Here is a 9,293-nt window from a genome sequence, read left to right on the forward strand (position 1 = left end):
AGCTTTAGACCATTATTTGATCTGCCCGACGTGCCAAGTGCAGTACCCCCCACTAGTAGTGAATGGGTCCCGGGGAGGCCTGTGCCGAAGCCTTGGCGATTCTAATAGGCGTTCCCGAAGGAATTGGCTTGGATTGGCGCTGAGCCGGTCAGCTATGCCGCGTTTGTCCTCACAAAGTTTCGACATGGGAGGAATCGAACCTGTGCCCTCTCGGAGGGTTTAGACACTAGCTCCAGCGCCTTCAAAGAAGGCCTTTCTTAGCCGCAGTGTGGAAGGCAGCCGGGGCATCGAATTCGAGCCGTGCCAGGTCACGACCCCTCTTGCGCTTCACCTGGCGCTTGTGCCGCCGGGCGGCGGCACACATCTGGCGGTTGAGTGCAACAGCCAGGGTGAAGTCACGACGGCTCAGGGCCCGCCGTCTCCTCCGGCGGAGACGGGAAGTGAGCGGGTCCTTGCATGCCTGTCGCTGCCAGCCTGGCGGTCGGGCAGGGCCCGCCTGCCGGACTGGCATACCAGCGGTATCTAGGGAGCTGGTCACTACCCCATCAAAGCTCATGCATGCTGCAGTGAGCTGGCGCAGCCCACAAGTTCCCTGCCCGCGCTGCATGTGCAGCTCTCGCTCTGAATGTTCCATTTCAAGTGGGAAATTCAGCTGAGCCCTGGGTTATTCCCCATCGGATGCCCAGGCCGGACTGCACACCCACTGTCGCACATGGCTTTGGTCTTGCTTGCAGGTGCATCCGACTCAAATGACGGGCGAGAACCGCGGTACGTACCACGCAGGCGCCAGGAGGAGCTCCGTGGCAATTTTGCTTATCCTGACACTCCTGGCTGCCGGAGCCCAGGGTGAGGGTGCCATTCTGCTGCGCAGCCACGCAGAGAGCAGGCTGTCATGTACTGCCGGGGCGTTGTACTGCCACTGCACTGCGTGCGCTGTCAAGCTCCCTGCTTTCAACACATTTGTGCTGATCTCAAGTCCGAAACCAACTGATGTGCTGTACACAGCCACCCGCACAAAGGTGACCATCCCAACGTTGAAGAGCATGATCGCGGGCCTTGAGACCAAGCTCAGCCGCTGCAAGGCCTCCGTGGGCCAGTACAAGGTCAAGGTGCCGAGGGTAGGGCTGGGTGGGCCTGCCGTGTACACCTCGGCAAGGAACCATAAGTGCAAGTGCATATCCTTGTGCCAACGGCATGTGCTGAGTGAAACCAGAGTTGACCCCGCTCACGATTGTCTGTGCAGCTGCGCGCTTCAAATCAGAAGGTCAGAGACTGCCAGGTATGGTCTGTGCGGAAGATCACAATGCCTCTGCCATCGGCTCTGTGCTGCACATGTGCTGTACAGTTGGGCTGACTGGGCTATAATTGTTTCGTACTTTGCAGTGGTCGTTGGAAGACTGCGAGTCAACTTTATGCTGATCAGTGCCATGGCAGCGCCGGTCGCCTCTCTTGACCAGGCACATCTTCGCTTCACCTTCACGTGGAAAGTGTTGTTCGACGCACCCTGAACAACATGTCAAGCCGTGGCTGCCCACAGGCTACCTGGCTGCCACTTGTTTCTCTATCGGGGCCTATCATAGCGGGGTGACTGTAACACAGGCACATCGTTTCTCGTGATACATGTCGTCAGCTGCGGTGTGCTGTTGCTGGCGCCAGGCGGCCTTGGAACCTCTTGGTGCAGCAGATAAAGGTAAAGGTAAAGGTGGGGAAGAGCCTCCACAAGCTTAACTTCCCGGTTTTAACGTCTAGCTTTAGACCATTATTTGATCTGCCCGACGCGCCAAGTGCAGTACCCCCCACTAGTAGTGAATGGGTCCCGGGGAGGCCTGTGCCGAAGCCTTGGCGATTCTATTAGGCGTTCCCGAAGGAATTGGCTTGGATTGGCGCTGAGCCGGTCAGCTATGCCGCGTTTGTCCTCACAAAGTTTCGACATGGGAGGAATCGAACCTGTGCCCTCTCGGAGGGTTTAGACACTAGCTCCAGCGCCTTCAAAGAAGGCCTTTCTTAGCCGCGGCCAGGTCGGCAACATACCAGCTAGAGGCTGCCCAGCAGTGTGAACTAGTATCCAGGCAGGCCCACGCGGCCTATCATAGCTGGGTGACTGTAGTGTAGTAAGTAGTGTACACGTGAACCTGGCACGGTATTGGTGGCTGAGCTCGAGCGGCTGTGAGCCCCTGGGTGCGCATTTCGAGGCATTTGACGGCAGACCACTGGGTCGTCTGACAGTACAGCCCTGCTCATCAACTGGCACTTTTGTTACGGTTTCAGAACTGTCACTTTTGTTACGGTTTCAGATCATTCATCATTCATCTTCAACACACAGACCGGCCGCCTCTTGCTCGAGGGCGGCCCACTTTGGCCTGGGCAGCCCGGGCCGCCCTCCCCCCCGGGCGCATGTTCGGTGTTGGAGGGGTGTGCCCAGCGATAGGGGGGCCCTGAAGGCATGCGCCGAGGCCGGGAAGCGTGGTTCGGCGCTGCTGCACGCTTGGCGATTTGAACAGAACCACGTGCCGCCGAGCTGCGGCCGCAGTTTCCGGCCCACGGTCTACGGTCGCAAGCCACGGGACTCGGCGGCACGGCGTTTGGGCCCAAGCTTGCTGCCGCCTCCGCCGTGCCCGGGGGGCAGCGCGGCGGCGGCGGCGGCACGCTGCGACGCCCCCGTGCTGCTGAGCTGCGGCCGTAGTTTCCTGCCAGAAGCCCACGGCCACAGCCGCGGGACTCGGCGGCACGGCGTTTCGGTCCACGGCTTGCTGCCGCCGCCGTCGCAGGGCTGCTGCCTGCGGCGGCGGCGGCACGGCGTTTGGGTCCACGGCTTGCTGCCGCTGCCGCCGCCGCAGGGGTGCTGCCTGCGGCGGCGGCGGTAGCGCACGTGGCAACCCCCCGCGTTTCCTTGCCTCCCATCCACCGGACCCCGTCCTGCGCTTCCCTTTGTTTAGGGAGGGGCTGCTCACTGCTCATTGCTCATTGCTCATCGCACACTGCTCAGCTGGGGGGAGGGTGGTCGGAGCCATGGAGAGGGTGCTCCATGGTCCACCCCCTCTCTTGATGCCCCTTGATCACGTGTGCCCCCTGCCCAAGGTCTGCTCACGCGGCCTATCATAGCGGGGTGACTGTAACACAGGTACTGCTCAACGCTCATTGCCCTATATCCCACCCAGCCGCAGGACTCCACTGCCGCCCGCGCCCCGCCCCATCTGGCCGCTTGCGCGCCCCATCCCACCTCGATGGGGCCCGCCCACACCGGGGCCTCCCCCCTCCCGACCACTGCTTTCCCAACGGCCCCGAGCCGGGGCTGCCCTCATTGCATACATAGAGTGCCTTTCCCTGCTTTTCTAGTGACCTAGCGTTCCGCACTGCCGTTTGGCCAGCCCATGCTCCCGTACCGTTGCGTTTCTCCCCAATGCGCCATGCCACTTTGCCAGTCATACACACGTTTCGATGCGTGCCCTGTCAGCTGCTTGCGTTGCATGTCGCCTTGCTCCACCCCTGTTTTATTGCTTTCTCTGCTTTCGCCCGGATCCCGTCCCGTTTCGGCGGGGAGTCTATGTTGCAAGCTAGTTCTTGCTTTACCAGACTTTAAGCCCCCCCACACACACAAGCACACTGTGGAACATGTGGCGGCACAGCGGCGGCAGCACTGCCGCCGCTGACCTGGACCCCCCCGGTGAGTTGCTGCCGTCACTTCCTTGCCGCCCAAGACCGCAATTCCGGCAGCTTTTGTCGCAGGTATTTGCCTGGCGCCTCTGTAAACCGGCTGGGTTATTCACGGTCGAGCGATCAGTGGTAATCGCTTCTCACGCGGGTGAACATGGGCAGCGCGGATGCGTTGAAGGCGCAGCTCAAGGAGCTGAGCGACCGGCGAGCCGCCCTCGAGCTGGAGGTCGCCCAGCGCAGCGCCCGCCTCGAAACGGCGGGCGTCGGCATGGGCGGCGCCTTGGTGGACGGAGAGGTCCGCTCTGCTTTGGTTGCTTGATAGCTGCAGGGGCTGACAGCTGCATGTTCAGTGTCGTTGCATCATGCGTGCTGCTTGCACGGCGGCAGTGGGCCCCTGCCAGCCGTGTGCCAGGCGCTCGATGGAAAACTTGGCAGGCACCCAGCATACACGTGCTGTGCTGCTCCAATGGGCGCGCTTGCCTATCCTGCTCTGGTCCGCTGCCGCAGGGCTTTCCGCGGGCTGACGTGGATGTGGCGGCCATCCGTGCCGATCGCCACGCCATCATCAGTGAGCCACCTCGTGCTGCCTGAGCCTGCCGCCGCCCTGCTGCTCTGGTTGCCCCGCTTGCTCCGCTGCGCTCACTACGCGGCTCCTGCTGCTGCTGCACGCCATGCAGCTCCTGCCCGGCCCTCTCACCCGACTTGTCCCCGCCGCCTCTCACCTGCTGCTGGCTCATGTGCCGCCCTGGATGCCTGCCGTGCCTGCAGCTCTCACAAACGACCACAAGGCCCTCACTCGGCAGATGGAGGTGCTCCTGCACCAGCTGCACGCCCTCTCCAGCCTGCCCGGCGCCGCGGCGCCGCAGCCAGCTGCGGCAGTGGCAGCCAGGCCGCCGCCACCCGTAGCTTCTGGGCAGCACATGGCCAACGGCAGCGGCTCGCCCATCGCCCATCAGGCGGGACACTCGCTTCACCAGCCGTTTGCTGTGGTGGATGAGGTGACGTCCGGCTCGCCCGCTGCCGCAGCAGGGCTGCAGCTGGGGGACCAGATGTGCAGCTTTGCGGGCGTGACGCAGCAGACGGCCGGCACGCTGCAGGCGGTGGCGGCGGCACTGCAGGGGAACGAGGGGCGTGCCGTGGAGGCTCTGGTGCTCCGGCACGGTGCCCCGCTGGCGCTGCAGCTCACGCCGCAGCGCTGGGGCGGCCGCGGCCTGCTGGGCTGCCACCTGAGGCCGCTGTGAGGAGGCGTTCTGAGAGCGCTTGTGTGATTGAGCGTTGTTGATACCCCAGCGTGTGAGTACCGAGTTCCAGCTTCCGCCGGCATGAGGGGTTACAGAAGCTGCCGCCAGAAGGAGGCGGCAGATGCAGTCCCTGCCGGCGGATGGCACAGAGAGTTTCGCTATCAGCTGTGTGGGTTGCTTCACCTTGATTTTGGCATGGACATCAGGGGGATGTAGTGGGGTGAGCCCTGTCCAGTGGGTGGTGTCCGCCATGCGCCATGCGCCCGCGGCGCTGTGCGCGCCATGTGGCGCGCCCTTCATGTGGGTCCTGCCACCTCCCGTCCCAGTTGCCTCTCAGCATTCATTTTTGCCTTCAGCCGCGGTCACGGGTAAACCATTTGTGCTGTCTTCTCTCTCTTCACTTCCCCGCCGTGTGGGAACGTGCGTTCATCCCCTCGCAACTGAGTGATAACAATGCCTTATTAACCCGTTTCGCGTGGCTGTGGTTTGTGACCGGCTATGGACGCCGACCCCGCACCCGCCGCGAACCGGCTTGAGCAGCTGCCCACAGAGCCGTCCGAGCAGGGGCAGCCGGTGGAGGCAGCGGCAGCACAACCGCACAATGCAGCACCTTCCCCTCCTGCCGGCAGCGGCGACCGTGCAGGAAGTGCACCGCCGGCACCGTTGCCGCCAGCTGACCTGCAGCCAGTGAACGGCTTGAACCGGCCCGCGGTGCCTGATGGCCCCCTGCAACAACGGTGAGTGGGTGCAGACACTTCTGCAGAAACGGTCTTGTACGCAACGTCCCATACAGTACCACCCAGACCTCGCTCACCGCAGCTGAACGCCCTCTGGTGCCCTCACCACCCACCGTTTGCTGGTATCTCCACCGCCGGCCGCAACCCTCACCACGCCTGCTCTCCGTGCGCATCGCCCTGCTGCAGGGGCAGCAGCCGGGTGGAGGCAGATGGCCGCCAGCGGCGCGGACGCAGCCACAGCCCAGGCGGCAGCAGGGAGCGGCGCAGCCGCAGCAGGAGCCGTACCCGCAGCAGCAGCAGCCATGAGCGCCGGCGGCACAGGCGGCAGCAGGCGCAGCGCAGCAGGAGCAGCCGCAGCCGCAGCCGCAGCCGCGAGCGGCGGCAGCGCCGCAGCAGGAGCAGGAGCAGCGGGCGCAGCCGCAGCCGCAGCTGCAGCCGTTCAGCAGACAGCGACGGCAAGAGGCACAAGCACCGCCACAAGCACCGCCACCACCACCACCACAAGCACCATGACAAGGAACACCACTCGCACCGCCACCACCACGCCCCACAGCACCAGCAGCATCAGCATCAGCCCAGGAAGCGCAGCAGGAGCCGGTCAGAGCCGCGGGAGGAGGCGGCCGTGCCGCCCCCGCCGCGCCCAGGCGGCCCGTTTGCCGCCGCCGCCGCACCACCACCACCACCCTCTGAGGGGGCTGGACCTGCAGCGGCGGGGGCAGGCGCTGGTGCTGCAGAGGACGGGGAGATCATGCGGCGCAACAGCAGCGTGGGAGCCTCCTCCCTGATCAAGCTCAGCCTGCTGCCGCCCGGGCAGCCGTCGCCCGCCACCGCGGCAGCTGCCGCAGCCCTGCTGCCGCCCTGCGCGGCCTCGGCGCGCTTCGCAGGCCCCACGCCGTCCCCGCTGGGCCCGCCGGCGCTGCCACGGCTGCACACGCCGTCTGCCGCGGCGCTGGCGGCGGCGCAGGGAATAGACGTGTCTGATGTGTCGCTGGTGCAGCCCTCGCCCATGGCGGCAGAGGCCACGGTGGCGGCGCTGTCGGCACTCATGAGGCAGCCTGCGCGGCAGCCCTCGCTGCCGCACCTGCACCAGCCAGCCAAGCGTGGCGGCGGCGGCGGCGGTGGAAGCGGTGGAGCAGCGGGCGGGGGCAAGAAGAAACAGCTGCTGAGCTTTGGGGATGAGCTGGAGGAGGGTGAGCGCCCTGGCTGCTGCTGGGTGCAACCCCTGCCTGCATCCCTGCCTGCCTGCCTGCGGCCTGCTTCCACCGGCCGCGCGCAACTGGAGCATTTCCAGCCACCTGTCCCGTCACCAGGCAATCAGGCTGCTGCTGTGGCTGCTACTGCTGCTGCTGATGAAGGATGATGAAGGATCCCCCGCCTTCCTCCCCCCTTCCAGACGAGGTGGACGGCGGCGGCGCGCGGCCCGCGCTGGCCATGTCTGCCGCCACATCCAAGCGCTTCAAGCACGAGAAGACGCTGGTGATGCTGAACCCCAGCCTGTCGGGAGGTGAGGGGGTGGGGCGGTGTGGTTGGGGAGGTCAGGGGGCCTGCTGGGCAGGGTAGGGTGTGCCTGGCTGGTGAGGAGGGCCTGCAGGCTGGGGCACGGGGCGAGCGTGTAGCGTGCAGGTTGGGTGTCCCCGCTGTGCGCTGCCTGCTGGCTGCCGCAGCGCGACCTGCTGGATCACCCTCCGCCCACCACCCCACCACCTCGCCCCGCCTGCTGCCGCCTCCTGCCTGCCCGCTGCCGCCGCAGACCTGCAAGGCCACCCGCTGGCTTCGTTTGAGGACGAGGACAGCCTGCCCTGCTCCCCCGCCGCCCCGCTGGACAGGCGGCTGGGCCAGGTGCTGTGGGGATCCGCCCAGGTAGGCGGGGTTCTGGGCCGGGGCATGCGTGCCGTTGGCGCGCCCCACGCCGCGCGCTGCACTGGCCTCCCCTCCCCTTGCTGCTTCTCCTGCTCTTGCCTCGGCACACGCCCCCGCACACACACCCCTGCACCCTGTTGCAAGCTTCTCCTTCCCACACTCTCATACCCACCACCACACGCACGCACACACTACCACCTGTTTCCCGCGCAGGCCAAGGGCATGCGGCCCTACATGGAGGACCGCCACACCCTGATCAACTCCTTCCAGCCCCGCACCTCCTCGGGGCAGGCGGTGCAGGTGGGGCGCTGGCAGGGACGCGAGGTGGCTGGGAGGGGGCCCAGCGGAGGGCCGTGCGCCGGTGCAGGGACTTTTTGAGATGGGGGTGGGCCCTTGGCCTGTGCTGCCTGCCCGTGGCTGGCCCTTTCTGACCGCCCATGCTTGGCGTCCCTCCCCACCTCGCCTGCCTCCTGCCCTCCCTCCCTCCCCACCTCTCCCCACCTCGCCTCACCTCGCCTGCCTGCTGCCCTCCCTCCCTTCCCACCACTCCCCACCCCCACCAAACCCAACCCCACCCCACCCTGCGCAGGATGGCGTGTTCCGCGCCTACGCCGCCGTGTTTGACGGCCACAACGGCGCCTCGGCAGCGGAGCACGCCGCCGACCGGCTGCATCACGTGCTCGCGGCATAGGCGGCCATGCGCACCTGCACTGGTGGGCGCCGCTGCTGCGCCGTCAGCGGCTGCTTGCTTGCTGCTGCGCTGTTATTGGGCTCGCGCCGCACCTCCCACCACCCGCGCCGCCTCACCCACCTACCCACCCTGCCCACTGCCCGCTCGGCTGCCTCCGGCCCCGCAGGCGAGGGCCCGCCCGCCACCGCGCTGCAGGAGGAGGAGCGCGTGGCGGCGGCGCTGGTGCACTCCTTTGAGGCGGTGGACAAGGAGATCATGATGAGGTGCCGGCTGGAGGGCACCAAGGGCGGCGCCACGGGCCTGGTGGTGCTGCGCATAGGTGGGCAGCACGGCGCGGGGCCGGCGGCGACGTGCTGCGTGCGCTGTGCGGGGAGGGCAGGCGGGCAGGGGTGTGCAAGCAGGCGTGTGTCCAGCGCACTGTGGGAGGCTTGCCGTTGGGCAGGGCAACACGTGCAGCCCGCCCGTTTGTGTTTCCTTTGTACCTTTGCTTGGCACCTACCGCGCGGCTCCCTGCGCCCTGCAGGCAACCAGCTGTACGCCGCTCACTGCGGCGACTCTCGCGCCGTCATGAGCCGCGGCGGCGAGGCGCTGCGCCTGACCGAGGACCACAAGCCCAATTTGCCGCGGGAGCGCAAGCGGGTGGAGGTGCGGCACATAGTGTGTGTGGGGTGGGCGCCATGCGCGCAGGCCTCGTGGGCGCACGTCCGCATGACCCAAGCCCTACATCTCTGTGTTGTTGTTTTGCTGGTTGTTTATTGCTGGTGTCCTGCTGGTGTCCCGCTCCCAACTCCCGGCCCCGACCCCTGGCCCCGATCCGTGCCCCCGCAGGGCATCGGCGGGCGGGTGGACTTCGCGCGGTGCTGGCGCGTGATTGTGGACCCCGGGGACGGGCGCCCCGCCAGCGGGCTGGCGGTCTCGCGGTGCGCGCCGCTGGGTTCCTGGTGCCGCCCCCGCCTGCGCAGCGCCTGCACAGCGCCTGCACAACGCTGCTCGCGCTGTGCCGCTTGCCGCGCCCAGAGGAGCCTGCCGTTGATGGCCGCACAGCCAGACAGTGCCATGCTGGGCACACAGAGGCACACACTTCCCGCCCGCCGGTCTCCCCCCCCCCCC

At 66.6% G+C, this 9,293-nt stretch overlaps 2 protein-coding genes across 2 annotated transcripts in view; both read left to right on the plus strand.

The window, feature by feature from the left end:
• Positions 1-3,808: 3,808 nt before the first annotated feature.
• CHLNCDRAFT_139941 (hypothetical protein) lies at positions 3,809-4,895 on the plus strand (the record flags this gene model as incomplete). The annotated part of the gene is made up of 3 exons (XM_005843732.1): positions 3,809-3,949; positions 4,162-4,222; positions 4,423-4,895. 3 exons carry the CDS (start codon positions 3,809-3,811, stop codon positions 4,893-4,895), a joined length of 675 nt encoding a protein of 224 aa, XP_005843794.1.
• Positions 4,896-5,393: 498 nt separating this feature from the next.
• The window catches only part of CHLNCDRAFT_139942 (hypothetical protein), a gene marked incomplete at both ends in the record, with an annotated part of 7,105 nt that continues 3,205 nt past the window's right edge, over positions 5,394-9,293 (plus strand). The window contains 10 exons of the mRNA XM_005843733.1: positions 5,394-5,468; positions 5,580-5,632; positions 5,819-6,822; positions 7,026-7,136; positions 7,383-7,492; positions 7,706-7,792; positions 8,082-8,168; positions 8,379-8,502; positions 8,707-8,828; positions 9,012-9,103. Of these exons, the coding sequence (XP_005843795.1) occupies positions 5,394-5,468; positions 5,580-5,632; positions 5,819-6,822; positions 7,026-7,136; positions 7,383-7,492; positions 7,706-7,792; positions 8,082-8,168; positions 8,379-8,502; positions 8,707-8,828; positions 9,012-9,103 (1,865 nt within the window). The remainder of the gene's footprint in view (positions 5,469-5,579; positions 5,633-5,818; positions 6,823-7,025; positions 7,137-7,382; positions 7,493-7,705; positions 7,793-8,081; positions 8,169-8,378; positions 8,503-8,706; positions 8,829-9,011; positions 9,104-9,293) is intronic.

This window comes from Chlorella variabilis (genome assembly GCF_000147415.1).
Source record: "Chlorella variabilis unplaced genomic scaffold CHLNCscaffold_27, whole genome shotgun sequence".
Taxonomy (NCBI): domain Eukaryota; kingdom Viridiplantae; phylum Chlorophyta; class Trebouxiophyceae; order Chlorellales; family Chlorellaceae; genus Chlorella; species Chlorella variabilis.